The 21584-nt window shown below is 34.3% G+C and overlaps 1 protein-coding gene across 1 annotated transcript in view; it reads right to left on the bottom strand.

Annotated features, from left to right (window-relative positions):
• ARID2 (AT-rich interaction domain 2) overlaps nucleotides 1–21584 on the bottom strand; it is a 170402-nt gene that overhangs the window by 40416 nt on the left and 108402 nt on the right. The window contains exons 7-15 of the mRNA XM_069490313.1: nucleotides 19744–19810; nucleotides 19400–19650; nucleotides 18975–19071; nucleotides 18672–18881; nucleotides 17718–17885; nucleotides 11159–11240; nucleotides 9107–9241; nucleotides 8271–8467; nucleotides 5276–8133 (exon numbers count right to left, since the gene is read on the bottom strand). Of these exons, the coding sequence (XP_069346414.1) occupies nucleotides 5276–8133; nucleotides 8271–8467; nucleotides 9107–9241; nucleotides 11159–11240; nucleotides 17718–17885; nucleotides 18672–18881; nucleotides 18975–19071; nucleotides 19400–19650; nucleotides 19744–19810 (4065 nt within the window). The remainder of the gene's footprint in view (nucleotides 1–5275; nucleotides 8134–8270; nucleotides 8468–9106; nucleotides 9242–11158; nucleotides 11241–17717; nucleotides 17886–18671; nucleotides 18882–18974; nucleotides 19072–19399; nucleotides 19651–19743; nucleotides 19811–21584) is intronic.

Raw genomic sequence — 21584 nt, 5'->3', positions numbered from 1 at the left:
TACTGCGTTGTTTTCAAAGTACTAAATTAATCATGTTTTAAGAATTAGGTCATTTACACAAGAATGCAAAATACATTTCTTTTAGGATATAAAAATTTATTTTTTGTGAATTGCCAGAACATTAGCCATAGCCATAACTCCAATATAAATGTAAAACTACGTTTCTACGGCATAGTTTTTGAAATGATTGGCTCTTGAAGAATATTCTATATCCCTACTCTACTCTGCTAAGGAAGAACTGATTTTTCATATTATAGTTATTAAAACCAAAGTGGAAAGGGCAAAACTTCAGTGAGTGACCAGAAATATAAAATTAATGTAGCATTTTTATTTTGAGCAAAGATACTGAGCTTTTTGTTAAAAAAAGAAATTGTAATCTTGCATTCCTTTATCATCTTTTCAAGAGTAAATTACAGTTGGCCTCTGTATCTGTGGATTCAACCAACCACAGATGGAAAACATTTGGGGGAAAAAAAAAAAACTTCCATAAAGTTCCAAAAAGCAAAAGTGGAATTTGCCACACACCAAGAACTACACTGAATCCAAGTGAATGAAGTCATGTGTAGGCATTGCATTAGGTATTATAAGTAATCTAGAGATGATTTAAAGTATATGGGAGGATGTACATAGGTGATATGCAAATACTGTATCATGTTATATTAGGGACAGATTTTGGTATCCATGGGGGTCCTCAAACCAATCCAGTACAGATACTGAGGGACTATATAGACACAAATTCTAGATAACACTGACAGTACTTTGATGTGATGCTCTTAAACCCTTACTTCCTTATTACTGTTTTTTTTTTTTTTTTTTTTTTTGAGACAGAGTCTCACTCTGTTGCCCAGGCTAGAGTGAGTGCCGTGGCGTCAGCCTAGCTCACAGCAACCTCAAACTCCTGAGCTCAAGCGATCCTCCTGTCTCAGCCTCCTGAATAGCTGGGACTATAGGCACGCGCCACCATGCCCGGCTAATTTTTTCTATATATATTTTTAGCTGTCCATATAATTTCTTTCTATTTTTAGTAGAGGTGAGGTCTCGCTCTTGCTCAGGCTGGTCTCGAACTCCTGAGCTCAAACGATCCGCCCACCTCGGCCTCCCAGAGTGCTAGGATTACAGGCGTGAGCCACCGCGCCCGGCCTTCCTTATTACTGTTAAACTTTAAAAACCTTTGAATAAGACTAAAATTTAAACATTTCAATCTGTGTTAGAAAACCTACAAAGTCATAATCTATTCCCCTCAAAATAAATTCCTAGCAGTAATGAGATACTGTGTTCAATCTCAGTTATACAGTTTGAAAGCCACTTATAGAATGGAACCAGTTGAGGATGATGAATAAACCAGACACTGTAATACCGGAAGTTGAAGTGAAGGAAATGGGAAAGTGTATTCTAAATGAAAGGTAAGGAGAGATACTTTTAAAACCTCTTAAAAAGTTAAGAATTACATTCACTCTAAATGTAATGTAAAAGAGATGATATTTAGTCTAAAGGTACAAATCTTTAGAGAACAGAATTAAGGCAGCAATACACATCACTGGAAAAGAGAAGATTTTTGTGAATGTGGGCAAGTCACTTCAACTCTTAAAAATAGGAATTTTGGACAAGACAATATCTAAGACTGCTTCAGCTCTAACATTCCTTCATTTGCTTAAACTACCAAGCTTTTTCCTCTTATTAAGTATAAATCTAGATCATCAATAGATAACCAAGCCTGTTTTATAAGAAACCATTAAAATACAAACCAAAAAATTATGTTTAGTGGTAATACCTTTCTTGGTTTTTATAATTTGCAAATCCGAGCAGTAGTACTCTTAGAAAAACATCAAAATGATATTCTTGTGGCTCTTACATTTTATTATAAAATGTCTTTTATAGCTATGATTAAATGCTGCCCCCTTGAGGCTAAAGATCTACTTTCTGATGAGTAACTTTCTTAAAGCTCTTCATTCAAGAAAGGAATGGATCAAGACAACGCCAATATTCAGTGTTACACAGCACTAGAATGATTCACATCCTTAATCAGGATGGGTAAGTGAGGAACAGTGTATATATACCTTAAAAAGGTACATTCTTAAGTAAACTATTTCTATATACATGAATTTGGTGTGTTATCAGATTATAGGCTTAATAGATAGAGGTATGTTCAACATGTGTTTTGCATGATCCTGAAAGAAAAAAAAAGTCTTTAGGTAAGTATGTATAACGAAGTTTGTTTCGTTCTTTAATTCATTTTTATTTTTTAAAATGCCAATCTAGTTTTCTGCCTCTAGCTGATATCAATTCATGAACAGAAGAGGATAATAGGGCCATTGGGAAAAAGTATAAGTTAACCTTGAACTTGCAAGTATAACAGATTTAAAATAAGCAGCTACAAATAAATCTGCTTTTGAAGAGATATAATTTTATATTTTATAAACTGCCCAACTAAATACTACTTAAAAACAAAAATCTATGGTTTTACCATTTACTTTCATGTGTATTGTTCCCTTACTTGTCGCTATATTTTTCTATAACAAAATTAATGCAGCTGATTAATGGAAGGAACAAAATTGAGAATAATAATAATAATGGCATTAGGAAGGATTACCTGTTGGCCTTTCTCGCCAGGAACACTTCTTTGCAGTCTTTCCATCCCTGAGCATTCTGCAAGTCTAGAAATCCCTGCCTCGGGTCCAAGTACCTCCTTAATATCCCTAGACACCTTGAAATGGTATAAATAACAAGTTTTTGCTAAAAAAAAAAGTCACCTTTAAAATCCTCTATTTCATCTACCTCTTTAAGCTACCAATTCAAATAATAAAAAATAGTGGTGTTCAAAATAGGTCTAAAATGCAATTTTAAAGAGTATATAAAGAAATTTAAAGAATCTGGTAAAAAAAAAAAGGACTTCTATTAATTAGCAGGCTCATAAAGAAGGTCCAACAGACTATCCCTTCAAAAGAAACTTATTATGCTACCCTGAACAGTTCATTCATTTTTGTCTGTTCCCAAATATCTAGCCCTTATAAGTACTTCATCTTATAAAGTATACTTGCACCATTATTAAGTGCCCAAATACATAGCACTGTGCTAAGTGCTATACTTAAGAGCCCTGATTTTTGAATCTCATTCCCATAGACATCATGCATACATTTCTTTTTCCTTGCAGTTTTTAATTTCTACGTGACAACCACATATTAATTTTAGAAATAAAGAATGCAGTTATTTTAAATAAACTACATTATTTGGGAGAATATCTAGAAGTTTAATACAGATTTTTCAGGTTAGGAACAAAATGTATTTGTTTCCTGGCTTGGATCACCTGCATTTATGTCCAATGTGTTAACAGTTTTAGTAATATTGTCGTAAAATTATAACTTAATAGTGTTAACATCCTATAACACCATAGTTCAAATAATCAACATGTTAGATTTAACAAAGGGGGCTTTATAGAACTTTACAGAGAAATCTTTTAGAATAATGGAGAAAAAAAGGCTAATGGGTTAAGAGCATGAGTTGTGGTTTCAGATATATCCAGGTTTCTGTCCTGGTACCACCTCATATTAGTTGGTAACCTTGGATGAGTTATTTAGCATCTTGAGTCCTCATCTCTAAAATGGTGATAACAATTTTTACCTAATAGGGTTGTTGTGAGGATTAAATGCTATAGTACAAAGTCCCTAGCACATTTCCTAATCTTAGTATGATTTGTTCATTCTTTGTTATTGTGATATCATTATTGACTATCATCATACTGGAAGATTAAGGGCACAAAAAATGAGAGTTGATGAAACAATTACATAGTAATGGAGTTTTTCTCTAATTTGGCTTGGTCTACTATACTATTTTATATTCTAAAGGACTCTCAGAGGGAAAAAAGGCACATAATCAAGATGAACCAGGAAATTATTAAATAGAAGGAAAAAGATAAAGAGCCAACTTATTAAATAACTACTATGTACTAGACATTGCACTATTTTTTAAAAAAATGTGTTTAAGTGAAAAACTTAACTTGGGAAAGCTTGTTTGCATACAAATGATTAAGTATTTTCCACCAATAACTCAGTATTATTGCCATGTATTCAACATCCACTAAAGAATACACAACTTAGCTACTTTGAAGTAGAGCTAGACAATACAAACATAGAAATCAAAATCCCATTATGTCCCAGGGAAGCACTGTCCAACTTTATCCATTCATATGAAGAAAGACACATATTAGTAAAAAAGAATTGTTCTGAAGCAAGGGAAAACTTCCTTTTTTTCTTCTATTTTCCATTTTGCTGTCTCAGCACCACGCTTCCCCACCCCCCTCAACTCCCCACCCCCCGACCCCCGACACTGCCAAACACACACACCTAGATTTGGTACTAATGCCAACAACTGCCATAGATCTGCTGTCATCACTATAGCATAGAGAAGAAACCCAAGACAGAATTTTGCTAGCAGAGTTGAGAATAGCCACAAAAGGTTCTGGCTATTGCAGGAATTAGGAAAAACAGAGTCAAAGACAAGCGATCCAGGAAATAGGTGGTAGCAACTATAATTAAATGAACCTATGATTTCGGTGGAAATAGCATGTAAGATTGTCCTTAAAATTTCTACAGGCTGATAGGTCCCTCAATTCAATAGCGCTGATCCTAGAAATACCTTTTACTAATACATTACTAAGGCATGCAGAGATGGGATATTAAGCATTAAATAGGGAATAGCAGAAACATGACAGTAAAGGAGTAAGAAACACAAAAGAATATCAGAATACCTGAAACTGAAATTATAATAATACTTTTTTAAGACTAAAGGAAACTAGCTCAATACATAAATTTAACAAGAACATACTTGATAAAGTTGTTAGGAGATTCATCCTTATTACAAAGGTACTGTTAAACACACTTGTCAAAATCAGATACAGAAATCCTCATTTGGAGCACTCTTAGGAACCCCTCCACCGCCACCCACAGTAAACTCAAAAAGGAGACTAAGATACATTTTTTTAAATTCTCTAAAAGCTGTTAGATTAGCAGCTGCTTCTCTACTTTGGGAGCTCTACAAATTATTAATTTGGGTCTATAACAACACTGAAAGATTCTTTAAACCATGTGCTAGCAGTGGAAACTGTTTACTATTACAAAATATTATAAAACCAGAAAAAAAACGAGCAGGACGGCTTGAGTACACGTGAGCTGATACAGTAACTTTTCAAGATGAGACATGGAAAAACAGTGCATTTCCCCCTAAAATCGTATTTACAGATCAGAATTTTTATAAGAGAAATTGTGATAGAATGACTTACCTGTGGGACCACATTCTGTATGTATGTTGGTGGATGCTGCTGCTTTTGCTGAACAGCACTTTCTATTGCTACTTTAGCTACAGTGCTTGGATCTGCTCCTGCTGGCACAGCAACCATTGTTGCACTGCAACCGGCATTGTTAGGGTCACTGATTGTAACAATTCTAACTCCTACTTTATTTGGAATTCCTGTGACTGTTTCCCTATCATTATCCTCTGCTGGCCTCTTTACAGTCTTGCATTCTGCTGTGCCATTTGTAGACCGAACATCAGATGATAGGGCAGGAGAATGGGACACTCTTGATCCTGAGTGGGGAACTGCTATGATTTGATGCCCCTGTATAACAGAGGTTGTAGAATGTGGTGAGACAACTACACTTGGGCGTTGCTGAGGCACATCTGAATTCAAACTTGAAGCTAGAGGTCCATTAGGCAAATCAGTACCACTAAACTGCTGTGTTGCCACATTTGAAACCTCCTGTATACTGCTCATAGATGATGAACCACCCAAAGTTAATACAGGTCCATTAGAAATTCTTTCTAGTTGATCACCTTTGGCAGTATCTTGCTGAGTGACATCTAAAGTCCCTTGTGGTTCCACTGGAGATATCTCACCATTTCCCACATGATTGGAAGTTTTGTGATTTGGAATGTTTTTGCTTAAATGGGAACCATCTCCTTTATCAAAATCACAGATTCCATTAACTAGGGGTTTTTTCAAATCACTTTTGATATCCTGCAAATCCAATTGTTCTGAGTTCTGTTTTCCAGATGCTCCATTCTCACCTAATTCTAATGATGGCCCATTACTGATTAGTGAGCACTGATTGGCCTCACTTTGAATTTTCCCTGAGTTTGAAGGAGGTAGACTTGAGTCACTGTACTTTCTCCCATTTAATAGGCTTCCCACCTGCATTTCATTTTCCTTTGTATCCCCATTGCTGGTGTTTGTGGATCCTCGTCGGCAGGATGGGTTCTCCATGACTTCAATTTTACGTTCATGAACATGTAAACCTGTTGCTTCCTTTGCTTCCTCCTCCTTTTGGCAAATTATTTTATCACCTTTGAATGGGGGAGTAGCAGTAGTACATGATGATTGTCCAGCTGGAGACACTTGAGTGGCTGGAAGCGCTTGCACATGAAGTCCAACTCCTGTCTGCGTTCCGCTCATGGTAATTCCTGCTGGAGCAATGAGCTGAGTTGTATTTCCCTGACTCACAGTTGCAGTTGCAAAACTTGTATTTGGCACAACTGTTATGGTTACCTGGTTGCCAGAAGTCCCTTGGAAAATGGTTGCTGGGCTATTTGAGATCAGTGGGCCTGGCAATATTTGTAAGTTCGAGATAGGCATGGTTTGTACTCCCCCTGTGGGTGGCATTGCACTTTGGACCAACTGAACGTTCTGCTGACCAACCAAGAGGGGCTGAGCTGGAGTTTGCCCTTGCACTCCAAAACCTGCTGCTTGGTTATTGGCCACCTGATAGACCACCTGAGGGCTAGGAGCTCTTGCATTATTAGGGGGAGGAATCTGTGGAGCTGGGAGAATAAGCTTACCACCTGGTGTTGAAGGACCACGCTTTGGGAGCAGCAGCTGTTTTATCAGACTCGACTCACCAGAAGCAGACTGACCAACTCCTGCATTTGTTTGCTGAGGTTGAACTTGCATTTGTACTTGTTGTGGCTGCTGAACTTGTACTTGTACCTGTTGTGGTGGAGGTGCTGGTGAATGCTGCTGCTGTTGCTGCCTTTTCACAGATAGCATTTGACTGACAGTAGGAGGTGGTCCCTGTGATTGAGGGGTGGAAGAAGATGAGATGGCAGTAGGGACTTGGTTAGCTGGGGCAGGTGAGGGTGAAGAAGATGGAGTTATGTTTGGTTGTCCAGTTAGCTGAACTGTTTGACCAGCTGGAAGAGCTGCTGGATTAGCAAGAACAATTTGGTGAATGGCTGGTGCATAAGTTTGACCTTGTTGAGCTGGCTGGCTTACAATCACTACACTTTGTTGGGTTGGCTGCTGTGGTTGTTGAATAGGCTGTGGTACCACTGTTGATGAAACTTGCTGAGAAGGAAGAGGTTTTGGTGCAATGTTCTGAAACCCTACCCTTGAGGGTTGTGGACTTGGGACACCAGCAATGGTAACCATTTGTCCTGCAGCTACCTGAAAATTCTGTACTGAAGTTGCTGAAACAATATTGGATGCAGAAGTTGTTACATACTGTGGGGGTGCTATGATAACAGTGTCTTGTGGCTGGCTGCCAGCTGATGTCTGTTGAGATGAAGTTTGCACAGGTTGGGGTGATGTGGTGATTAACTGTTGACCCTGTGAAACTGTAGAAGTACATGCTGGTATATTCTGTACTCTGCCAAATATATGACTCTGTGGGACAGCTTGTTGAATTACTGTAACAGGAGTGCCTGAAGGTATCTGTCCTGGTACCACTGTGTGTAATGAAGACTGTTGTGGAATTACAGATGGATGGTGAAGTAATGTCTGAGAATTCACAACTGTAACAGGTTGTGGCCCTGTATTATGATTCTGAACCACAGAACTCTGTGGAGGTCCTCCTCCAACAGCAATACTAACAGGAACTGCTGTCTGGGGCATAGAATTCTGGATTACTGTAGCCTTAACAACTTCACAAGGAATTGGAGCTTTATTTTGAATGACAGTCACTGGAGCATTTTGCTGCTGGTGGGTGTGAACTGAAGGATTTGGTGGAATTCTTGAAACAGTCTGTGCCACAGTATGAACACCTTGTACTGGAAAGGACATTTGTGTTGCAGTCAAATTTGAAGATTGGTTGGTAACAGGAGTCCTCTGAAAATGGTTTCCTACAGTTTGTGGTCCATGAGGGATTCCTGAAAATATGGGGAAAAGGTCAAAATTCCAAATGAAATGACTAGAAAAACAAGGAAAAGTTATACATTTAAAATATATATAGTATACATTTTTTAATTGTTTTATTATTAATATTTAAAATAATAAAAATTAGTACCTGCAGGTGAAGGAGTCGGAGATACATCAGGAACAGAATCAACACGAACAACAGGAGTAGAAACTGGTTGTTGCTGATAGTACATCTGAATGGGAAGTGGAATAGCCCTCCGTTTTACTCCTACCACATGAATATGTGCTTGACCACTGTTACTGGAATCCTCCACTCTCTTCACCGTATGATTTGGAAAGACCGTTCTGTAAAGTACACATATACTCAGTATGTTTTGATAACTATTACACTAGCAAAAAACACTGACTTCTAACAATGTGTACATGCACAATGGCAATACATTTACTGCTACTTATGTATGAATCCGTATGAGTCATAAAATTTATAAAGTTATATTCTGCAAGGGTAGGAAGCAAAGAAAGAAATATAGAAAATTAATCCTCCAATTTAAAAAAATCATTATTTATTAAACAGTGTTGTTGGGTTTTAAACAATTCCACCCATGTATAACTAATAAAAGTTACCTATTTTATGAACTTTGCAAAATATCAAAAAGCCTTGAAATTTGGAGAGTATTAATTATAGACTATTATTCAAGATTTAAAAGGCCTAAAGTCCTATCTTTAACATGTAAAAGTAGGTAGGAAAAAAAGTAAACTTAGTTTCTTTTCTTTCTTTGATAAAACTCATGGTTCAACACAAACACCAGATGTGATTTCCAAAACTGTCTTTTATTTAAATTTCGAGTGCACCACAACCTATCCATGTGAAGTTTCTAGTAGTAGAGATATTTAAAACTAGTTAGATAATTTGGTATTTTCTCTAAAGAGCAAAAGGTGTCGTAAGTGGTAAATGAACTTTATTCAAAGAACTATGGATCCTACCTAAGACATTTATAAAATCCAGTTGATGTTAGGATTCCGCCACGAGCTAGTTTACTGCAAGTTGAGAGGTATTCAGAATACATTTCTGCTCGAGAAACAGAACAATCTGGATTTACTTCAAAATGAGCATTTAGCCTAAAAGAGGAGAAAAATTAAGCATTATGCAATATAGTATAGGAAAGTCTATATTTCAGTATACTAAAGCCATTTGGAGACAATGTGTGATAAACTGATAATTATACCTATTAATCAAATTTCACTATCTCCTAAGTTAATAGCAAAAATACATGCTAAGTTTTAGATTAAATCAAAAGAGATTACTGAATCATACTTATTTTACTATTAAAAATATTATTAACAACAAATATAAAAACTGTTTATATCCCAGCAAGAGCAGGGATGGTCTGCTGGCAACAAATGTTCTATAAGAAATAGTTTTATTCAGTGAATATCTACTCTGTTTGCTGTCTTGTAATAATCATAATATAAACGAAGTCCCAATTATGAGTTATTTGCATTAGAGTTGAGAAAAATGGCAGAAACACTGAACTATCGTTAAAATTTTTCTTGGCTCTTGGATCAAATTCCTTCAGAAAAAACTTACCCAAGCTTTTCAACTACTCCCCAAAACAATGACATTTCCATGCTGCATCTCCCATTCCCCCATTTCAAAACACTTCCATTTGCTAATCCATTACAAACTAATTCAAATTTCAGTTTCTATTTTTCTTAAAGTGACTTCCAACTATACATTAGGATTAAAGATTCAGTTACTCTTACAGGACTCTTTCCAGAACTCACTATATATAATAAGCCAACTTAACAGCTGTTTCTTATAAACTGAATCAAATAATTATGATAAAATAATTATAAAATGATTCTCGTCACCCTTTCTAAGAACTGGCAAAAATGTGCAATTGGGATTTATAAGACCAAATCTATGCTTTACACACATAGATTTTATGGTGGTTGTGGTATAATCCTCTTTCCAACTTTCATAATCCTCTCTGTACTAATACTTCAAAAGACTACATATAATAATCTTCGATTTGGTTGCAAGGCAGAAGACAAACATTTCCTAATATTATTGGAAGAGATTCCTCAAGTACAAGGGGCCAACATGTAAAAATATAGAAGGTAAGGAAAAAGCAAATAATTAAAATAATTAGAGATATTTAAAATCATAAACCTAATTTAAGCAAAGTAGAAAAGTCTGGAGAAAACGGTCATAGGAAAAGATATGAAAGCACCAAAACATGAAACACAGAGCGACAGGAGCATGGAATGGGTGACAAATAATGTTAGAGAATGGAAGAAAAGGGATCAAGGAAAGAAATTTTTATCAGTGAGATTCACCAGAAATTGATTTTATATACTTCCATCTGTTACTCTTCTAAAGAATTTAAGCTAAACTTTGTAAATAATGTTGAGGCAACTATTCATAGCAAATGAAATCTAACATTTGTTTTTTCAGAAAGTGTTTGAGATATGATTATTCAATCTTCTCAAGAAAAGATTACTGTCAAGTTGCTTATTTTAAGGTAGACACACGGGTTATTTACCATTTGATTAATTTCCCCTTACTACTCACACACACAAAATTAACTATCAATGTATAAGAAGGTTTGCTTTAGATGGAAAAGAAGGGACATTTAACAACAAAACCTGGTTTTATTTTCTTAAGGTCAGTCCAATTCAGTTTTAACAAAACATTAATTTTAGAAGAACAAATTTTATAATCTGACAAACCTTACTTTCCACAAAGTAATTTTTAACACACATTTTACTTTGAAAAGAAATTACAGGGTGTAATTTAATGAAATTCTAATCATGCCATTTTAATTCTGAAAATTCTGAAGAATACTTTTCTTTCAAATTGTTCCAATATACAGGTGAAGTGATTTCACATTGTCCTTTCTTTGTGTAATGATATTCTACTCTAACCAAAAAATGTAGAATAAAACATTCTGGATGACTACTGAATACATTTCCTTTTTTCCTTTTGCTTTATTCTTCCCAAGGATAAAGCCTTAATAGAAATAAACCACTTACCACTGACAAGCAAACTTCTCACTATCTATTTCCACTATTCCTGGAGGTGGAGCAACATGCTGTGCTACAACTGCTCTGGAAGCTAAAGAAAAAAATACATTAGCTACATCACTTTTTAAAACTTAGTCACTATATGCCATTTAGTTCATGGATACTGAACCAATTAATATTCACAATGAGTATCTTTTAAAAAGGTGTATAAACATATGTAAATACACAAATTCGAAAAGAAAACTAATGTATAATGGAGCACATATTATACCAGGCACTGTCTTAGAGGCTTCATATAAACTATTTTGTTCAACCTCACAATCATTCAAATAACAACAACAATATGGATAATTTAGCTAATATAAACTCTATTTTTCCCATGGGCCAGACACTGAACTAAATACTTTACATATATTATCTTACTTAATTCTTCTGTGAGATATTAATAAATGCAGATAAGAAAAGTAAAACTCAAAGTGATTAAATAACTAGCCCACGGGTCACACAGTTCAACATATAAGTAAATAAACATCTTTCAGTTTAGTTACAGAAGCAGAATACATCAGAAATTTCAACTTCACTTCTGAATTTAAAAGATTAATATTAACTCTTAGTAGTGGCATATATAAAAATTTGTGGAATACAATGAACAAAAGCTGACTAACTTAAAGTCCTACATTCACAAATAGGATTTTCATAGATTATTTTTCTGGGGAGGAAAAAAAGGAGAGATCCGTTGTAATAATAATTTTCAAGTATATTTTTTATCCTGAAAAAAAGCAACATGATTGTATAAAAATGTACTAGCTATTAATCTTAAAACACAATTTCTAAGATTTCACTTATAACGCATTTTAAAACTTCAAGGCCAATGAATAAATGAAGTAAATCATCTATTATTTTCTAACAAGCTAAATAGATCTGTAGAAAAATGAATATATGTTATCTTTTCTTCTCTATTACATTATACAAAAGAACTAATGAAAATATGAAAATAGAATATAAAAGTCATATTATAAATCATAAATATGAATCTTATGTATTTGTAAATAAAACTTAAAAGTAATTATCCTGTTTTACCATTGAATCAGCATTATTTTATAGTTTTTAAACATATAGAGTATACCCACTTTTTTTCAAATAACATTTTATGAAAACTTCTCAGAACTCTCAAACAGAAAATGCATTTCTAAATTACTGGAACTAGAGGAACTCCATAGAACAGCCGAATCTGTGAATGATCTTAAGTAATCATGACCTTGATGAGGGCCCCGTTCTTCGGGATAATAAATAATAGCAGCCACTTAACAAACATTTAGTCTGTATTAAGCCATTTATATTTATATTTTTATTTTAATCTTCATTATAAGTATAAGTTTAATTATCTCTATTTTACAGATCAGAAAACTAAAGGTCAGAGATTAAGTGCATGCAGGAACCCATGCTGGAAACAGAGCTGGGTATAGCTAGAAAGCCTTCTTTTTAGAAGTGTTGGATGTGAACCCAGGTCTGTCATATATCAGAGGCCATACTGACATGCTGCTTCTTAAGAGAATGTAATAATTAGAACCAAAATAATTTTCCTGTTGGCAATCCCAGCTTATCTTTTCTTCTCCTTCTAACTTGATACTATTATAGCAAATACCTTTCTAGGGCCTGAACCTATGTAGAAATCTTCTTCCCTTTTCTTCATCACTTAGACTATGAAAAGAGAATATATCCTACTCAGAATGAAATCTCCTGAATCAATTTTGTGAAACATTAGAAATTATGTTGAAATTATAAACTTTATAAACAATGCACAAAAAAAGAATGATGAAGTCACAATTAAGAATTTAAACTGGAAATGTATAACTGCTATAAAAAGTAGCTACAAACGACAAAGCATTGCCTTCAGGATACCTGAAGACAATCCAAATGATACAAAGGCACTTATACTTTGAAAGGAATGAATTTTCAGGTACACAACTTTCATATGTATTCTTCCTAAAACTGCTTTGCCTGAGAGTATCACCTTCTCTTTGGTAACTGTTCTCCCAGTTTGGAATAAAAAGGCTTAACTCTCACCCATCTTTTATAGCACTGCAAGATTATGCATTATGGTTAAATGCACAACTCTAAAGTCAGAAAGTTCCATCACTCATTAGCTGTGACCATGGGTAAATTATTTAACTTTTCTATCTATAAAATGGGGAAAAGTAACAGTACACTGATGTCATACGTTGTTATGAGGATTAGAGAAGTTTATATGTAAGTCACTTAAAACAATGCCTGGCACAAAGTAAGCACAATGTAAATGTTAGCTATTATTATTATTATGGTATAAAATCCTCTGGTAAACCAAGCAGAGAATTAGAAACATTAGTGTCCACACAGGCTCTTAAGGTAGTATGATAGAGGTTCCTGTCAATCCTAGTGCTTTACACATTGCAGTTAAAGGCAAAGTTTGGCATTAAAAATTGGGTATTCTGGTCCTTTGGTGTGTTCTGAATTCAGATATATTACAGTGTGATGACAATTTTGCTTAATGTCCTTGCCTCCTCTACCTCTCAACTACTGTCAAAGAATGCATTACTTCTGAGGCAGAATCCTACATAAGCAAAGCATAGAAAATACTTTAAAAAATTATTGAAGGTGGTAGTATCTTATTAAGATTACAAACTCATGACAAGTTTAACTATTAGAATTCTAAAGTAAAGAAGGTGTCACAGTAATATATATTAACATACTTTCTTGAATTGAAAACCAAAGTTGGACTTTTTCTAAGTAAGAGAAAGTGAGTCTGATAAAGCAAGAGACTTGATAATAAAAACTACTTTTATTAGTTAGGTTATGTGGCATTTTTCATAAGCTGAATGAGGTAAATCTGCAGTGCCAGGGTTTCCACAAAAATATACTCAAAGCATATGATGAAAAGCACTTTATAAACATCAAATACACTGTACTGGTCTTGAATAACATTTCAATTTTCCTAACCCAGTAGTCCTCAAAGTATAGTCCCCAGACTTGCTGCACCAGCATCTCATGGAAAATTGTTAAAAAATTAAAATTCTTAGGTTCTACCTGATTCAGAAACTCAAGTTATGGAGCCCAGAAATCTGAGTTTTAATAAGTCTATCACGTGATTCTGATGCACCATAAAATTCAAGAACCACTGTGCTAAAACTTCTTGAATATATTAGGTTACACAAAATGCCTCTAAGTAAAAGAGTAGCAAGTGTAATTTATAGTCCTATCTTGTTAATATCTTTTTTATATATTTTCTAGAAACCTAAAAAAAAATGTATCTAATGACTGTGCTACAAATATTCTTAAAAGTCAGCTAATTGTTAATTTTGATTTCAACCAAAAAAAAAAAAAAAACACACAAGTTGTCAGATGACCATTAAAAATAAATTTAATACTTTTTGGATTCCAAGAAACTCAAAGAACTAAAAGTTCTATCCTCATCTATTTATTAGTGTGAACTAGATTTTTCAATTTACATCTATACAAAGAAAAAACAGAGATACCATTGATGCTGATTCCAGTTTTCTTCTAGCAATAAGTAATATTCACTGAGAGTTATAGCTTCTAGAGGATTAGCGAGAAAAAGTCCCACCATGTTATTAAGAGATGCACTTCCAATAATTTTACTTTTTGTTTAATAATTATTTACAAAAACTTGTATTTACTATTGGTTGATGTACTGTTTGCTACTAAAACATGTAATGGTAAATATTTAAACACAGTTTTATAGAATAACAAGGAATTAAAAAACTTTAAAATGTTTCTTTTATAGCTAAAAAGTATTAATAGAGTGATGAATAAAACAGTTTCAAGCATAAAATATATTATATTAGGATAAAATTGTGTGGGGATATTGGAATATGAGTTCAAGATGAAAAAGGAATATTGTAAAGTTTCTGACGTTAAAGAGTCTGTGTATTTTTTTTTTTTTTCTTTTTTTTTGAGACAGAGTCTCACTCTGTTGCCCAGGCTAGAGTGAGTGCCGTGGCGTCAGCCTAGCTCACAGCAACCTCAAACTCCTGAGCTCAAGGGATCCTCCTGTCTCAGCCTCCCGAGTAGTTGGGACTACAGGCATGCACTACCATGCCCGGCTAATTTTTTCAATATATATATTTTTAGCTGTCCATATGATTTCTTTCTATTTTTAGTAGAGATGGGGTCTCGCTCTTGCTCAGGCTGGTCTCGAACTCCTGAGCTCAAACGATCCGCCCACCTCGGCCTCCCAGAGTGCTAGGATTACAGGCATGAGCCACCGCGCCCGGCCAGTCTGTGTATTTTTTAAAATGACTGATGGTATAAAGATTCCACTGAATAGAAAAAGCAATGTAATTATTTTATTTTTAAAATGTAGCTCAATATATATCAAGAAAATATATTCTTTGCAACTATTTAAATTATGTTGAAGAAATTTAGATATCAATCTAAAAATGGGTGAAAGGTTATAAAAGTTTCCACAGGGATGAGGAAAGTGAGAAAAAGTTTGAAGATGACTACTTCATAAGAGTGCAACATTAAACTATGGGGTGCATAGGGGAGGCCAAACTACAAAGCATAACTAATCAAAAAATTTAAAGTTGTCATTCAGGGAGAGCATAAATAATATACTGTTCTCCAGCTCAAAATTAAATCTTTTATGTCCCTAGAGGCCTATTCCCATCTCTATTCCCATCTCTATCAATTAATTACTACATAAATGAATAAGCCATATACTCTCAATGTTTAAATTTGTCCATCTGCCAAATGAGATCCAAATCTTAAGTTGGGGAGTACATGTTCATTTCTTGAGATCAAAAGAATGATTAAGGTCAAAGGTCAACTATACAGCCTTCATCACAATCATCTTTGCATATTTCTCAAATGGCTCATTACAGTTCAGTGTATTCATTGATTATTTGTCTAATCCTGTGTTTCTTCATGGCCTTCAATTAATCTGCAGTTTCTTCTCTGAGGAAAAACATATTCTCACTACCCACTTCACTGGCAACATGAACTGTTTCATTTCTTTGTCAAAGTTGAGAAACCATTACTACTCTGACTGTTGAACACGTATTACCTGTGGGTGAAAGCTCATTGAGTAGACTGGCAGTCAGAATTACCTATTTTTTCCCATCTGTGATTTTTCCTCTTCTGTTAGGTGGATTCAAGTAAATTAAATAAACATAGGCTACAACTCTACCACATACTTCAGAAGGACATAATGGAAATAAATGAAATATGTGATACATATTATATGCTTTGCATAAATAGAGCATATACTATGAGGTGGAGTAGAAGAGAGATTGGGACCATGAATGAATGTGAAGAGAAAAGACAGCTGGAGAGATACAATAAGAATTTGAAGTGAGTCATAAGCACTGGCAATTGACAAGGCCAGGGTGTTTAGGAAGATTCAACAAGACTTGGTGAACAGATGGATGTGACAGCTAAAGATTACGAATAATGAGATTTCTGGTTTGGGGATAGTGAGGTAGATGAGAAAGACCTGAGTATATTTCTGGCTGAAAGGAAAAAGCAAATAAACAGAGGTTTAAGATATGGGAACAACAACAACAAAAAAGATATGGGAACAAGGAGATGGAAAAGACTGATATTCAGAGTGCAGATTCAGAAGTTGGCAACTCTTTCTGAGACAAGCAGAAGCTGAAGGAGAATGAGTTCAGATGCTAGTAAGTTTGTAAGTGAAGGAGTAAGAAGTTGAAGAAATTCATTCTACACAGCCATCATATTAATTGCAATGTGAGAGGTGAGATCAACTGATAAAATGAGCATCCTCCATTCAAAAAACACAAGGAAAGAAAGGTGTTTTGGGGAATGGTAGAAGGTGAGAGGGTAAGAAGTAGAAGGGTAAGTGAGGTGAAGATGGATTATTAGGACAAACAAAGGTAGAGAAAACACCCTAGAAAAAGGCCAGGAGTGTTAAAATATAAAATAATGACTCATATTGGGCCAAGAGAAAAAAGTCCAAGGACGGAAGAGAAGGCTGGTCATTAGACATGTATATCTGCACTACAATTACAGTTGCGTTAAACAGAATTGAGCAAGGGACCCTAGGAGGGGTGCATATGTGCAAGTATATATGCTTGGATATGTGTATACATAAGCAGGTGTGTGTGCCCCTAGGCTGATTCTGAGGCGTTGGGTCCAAGATTGAGAGGTGATGGGGTACTTACGTATCCTAGTAGTCACCTGAGAAAATTATAAGGTAATATATGATTAACCTAATCCTGGTATGTCAATTTTCCCATGACCAAAATCACCAATAATAAGCCCACTGGAGCACTTCTTATTGATCTCACAACTGCGAATACTGAATCCCCTACATTCCTCCAAATCCTTCTCAACTGGATTTCCCTATTATACTATTCTTCCTCTGTGGTCACCTTGATCCTGCTACTCCTGAAATGTATAGTATCTAAGAAATTAGGACAATATCCAAATTCTTCTTTGGCCTCTCTATTATAAAATATTAGTTCCCTGTACTGCACATTGAAATTTATCCTTAGTATTAAATCTTGCACACCCATAAACATACTGAAAATGAACATATAAACACACTAACCTGGGGCAGATGCTACATGGGTCTGGGTTTGGACTTGCTCTATAGCTTGTGGCCTAATTTCAGATAAAACTTGATGACTGGAACTTGGATGTTCGACGAGTTTTACTGCAGCCAGTGCATCAGGGCCAAACATCTGAATATCCATAGAAACCAGACACACTAACATGTCTAAAATAAATAAAAAACCAATGGTTATTAGTCAATAATATTATAAAACAATGTCATCACTCATGAACATACGTTGTACAGAACACTGCTTCTCAAATGCCACCCCATGAATCATTATACAGCAGAATTACCTGTGGATCTTTAAAAAATATTTTTAGGCTCAATCTCTGAAGACTGATTGAGTAGCTCTGGAGTTGGGGCTAGATATTTATATTCTTAAAAAGCTTCCAAAGTGATTCTGATGTGCAGGGAGATTTAGAAACCACAGATATGGAAAGTGGTATCTTCATTTCTCAATAATAACAATTTTCAAGCTAAATTTTTATTAACGCTGATTTTAGTACTTATATATAAAAAAAGATATCATTTTAATCACCGAGTAAAACGTTAACATGGCATGCTTTAGTAAGTATGTTTAAAACTGACAACTCTTAAGGAAGCTTGTTTCACTTAGCTTTAGTTGTTTAATAGTAGTAGCAGACCATATGAAACAGAAGACCTACTCCCATAGTTCTGTCAATTTCAAATGTGATATATAAAAATAGGAATAAAGAGAAGAAATAAGGATTGCTGATAGCCACATATTCCTGGTCTTTACAAGACAGATGTTTTCTTGCTAGTCTAAAACAGGCAGAAAGAATAATGTAAACAAATATGTCTGAGAGGGTAATGACTCCTCAAAATAAAACAGAAAACCCCAAATATCAATGAAGGTTTTTGTATAGCACCATATTAAATATTTTTCCTTAAAGAAAATAATTTAAATGTTTTTTCATCCAGTCTTACCTATGCTCTTTTCTACTTTTGCAATTTTTGTGCAAGCAACATCTCCCATTTCAGTGAGCATGTATAGCACCTCAAGTGTTGAGATTACGAGCAGCACATCAGGTAAAGTGAGATGACAAATGATCTCTCTGTATGAATCCTGATCCACATATTCACAAATTAAAACACCATTATCTTCTGCTTTGCAAAGATTTCCCAAAATTTCCATGCCTGAAACACACACACACACACACTCATATTTGTTTTTTAACAAATGATAAAGTTTGTTCACTTTAGACAATAAAAACTTAAGTGACCACTTACCTCTCATCTTTAAAAATCTATCCCTTGACATTAGGCATTTTGTAACAGTATGAAACATCAGATGAGTAGTTTTGAAATCAACAGGGTCCAATAAAAGCTATAAAAAAAAAAACCACTACTGTTGAGGTATGCTTCTTTCAGAGTTGTGTATTTCAAATTTAATAAAAATGAACAGGACAGTGTTGCATATCTTTAAAAAAATGCAATTATTATAACACTACCCATCACTAAGTGTGAAGCATCATTTCAAATATTTCTTTTCTCCACAAAAGTGTATGATGCTTCTACACCACCACTTTTAACAAAAAAAATATGTAAGCATTTAATATTCTGTAAATACGGCAACTATAAAATGCCACATCCTAAAATTTTAAAATAAATGTTGCTAACTATAAAACTATTTTAAGGTACTGTCACATGCTTACCTCAGCTGCAATATTTCCTAATGTGTCAAGGCCTAATTGCCTTAAAGAAATAAAATGACTATGTGCAGAAAGTAATAGGAAACGAAGACAGGTACGATTAGCTGCCAAGAGCTTAACATTGCCCTCCTCAAAGGAAAGATTTCGCAAAATCACTGCAATCTGAAGTACCCGCTGTCCTTCAATATCGTTAATGCCCAGCTTTCGAGGTGGATGAAATAAAGATTCCCAAATCCATTCTCCTGATGTACCTTCTACAACAGAAAATACATATTTCACTTAAATTGATACTTCATGTATTATTGACACTTAAAAATTATTTAATAATTTTGCTTTCATTGACTTACCATGAGACTTGTTTCTGTCAGAAATGAGGTCACGAACTTCATTATCATCAACAATGTCTTTCCAAAACTGTAATGAGAAATTACTATATTTAATTCTGATGATTTGAAAAAACATTACTTTAAAAATACTCACTGTAATATAAAACTGTAATATTTCTAATTTCTTTTTAGTTCATGTGGATATTGTTACATTCTATGGATTTAATTCTTTGACATAAATGCTTGATTTCTATAGTTCAAGATATTTATGTAATAAAGTATCATTTGTGACCAGAGGTTCTTCACCTGGGAGCGACAAACCCAAAGGTCTGTGAAAGAAATTAGGACTTGCATGGGAAAAAAATGTCATCTTTATGCTCATTAAATTCAAACTGAAATTAAGCATTTCTTTAGCATTTTCTTCAACTCAGAATATTAGGCAATGAACCATGTAATATTGGCAGTGCCATGAATCACAGATATTTTCAGATCATTTTATAGCCATAGAAAATACCTAGAAATAGTGTTTATGCTAGTGAGTGCCTGAAAATTATGGGAAGTATTAAAATCTCTTGTAAATTGCGCAAAATCACAGTATTCCTGTTTACAGACACTTCTGAAATATAGCAAGTGGTGAAATTGCATGTTCCTAATTTGATAATCCAGACATTTAAGTGGCTTTCCACTATTCCGTATCTACAAATTATTTTTTGATCCATATGTGGGAAGAGATGAGTCAAACTCCACCCAGCTGTTTAATATTCTTTTTCAGGCTAAAAAATAAATGCCTTTACATTGATATATCTATAGAAAATAAACTTTTCCTATGATACTTAACTGTTACTTATGTACTAATAAAGAAGCACATGGACTATTAGTTCACTTTTTTTTTCTTTTTTTCTTTTTTCTTTTTTACGAGACCGTCTCAGTCCAATTAGTTCACATTTTATTTCTAAACATTATGGTATGTATTTTTCAAAATAACTTGTTTTTTTTGGAATCAAAGTTCTTTCACATTTAAAACCATTAGTCTGAGAAGAGGTTCATTGGCTTTATGTAAGACCACCAAAGGGATCCACTGCAAAAAACCCATCATAAAAAATTTCTGGTAGCAATACAAAAGAACTAGACGTGTTTTTTAAAAAAAGATAATGTTCAATGACCAAGAGAAAAGGGCCACAGGAATTCAAGTATTACAGAAAGTACAAATATTATCAGACAAGAAACTTAAAACGACCATGGATAATAAGTCAATAGAGAAATAAAAGACTGAAAACTTTGGCAAAGAAATGAAAACTATAAGAACTAAACAGAAATTGTAGAACTGAAAAATATTTAAAAAATTCGTGAAATTGGCTTAACTAGAAAAGATAAAAACATAATTATAGAAATAATCCACAATGACGTACACAGAAAACAAAAGTCGTCTAAAAACAATGACTAGAGCTTCAGTGACCTGTGGAACAACACATGGTCTAATGTATATTTACACAGTCAGCCATTAGTATCTGTGAAGGACTGGTTCCAGGACTCCCTGCAGATACCAAACAACAATCTAACAAAGAGCAAATTAATGTGTAAAAATGTAGCATATAAATCAAGACTTAGTAAATGGAGATGTAGTTGTTCTAGGATCCCTGTCTTATCTAAGAGGTGGTAAAAATATAATTTACTAAATTAATAAAGATTCAAAATATAATCTCCATCAAAACAAACGAGAGAACAGAAAAAGAGTATATAATATCGAACTAATAGTGGGGGAGAGATTAAGTAATAAACAATACTCAGTCAAATCACTTCAGAAAAAGAAAGGAGGAAAAAAACAGAAAAGGAAGGACATATAGAAATTAGAAACATGGTAA

This window comes from Eulemur rufifrons, chromosome 16, assembly GCF_041146395.1.
Source record: "Eulemur rufifrons isolate Redbay chromosome 16, OSU_ERuf_1, whole genome shotgun sequence".
NCBI lineage: Eukaryota > Metazoa > Chordata > Mammalia > Primates > Lemuridae > Eulemur > Eulemur rufifrons.
Note: the sequence above shows the minus strand (reverse complement) of the source record. Positions and strands in the feature narration are given on the sequence as shown.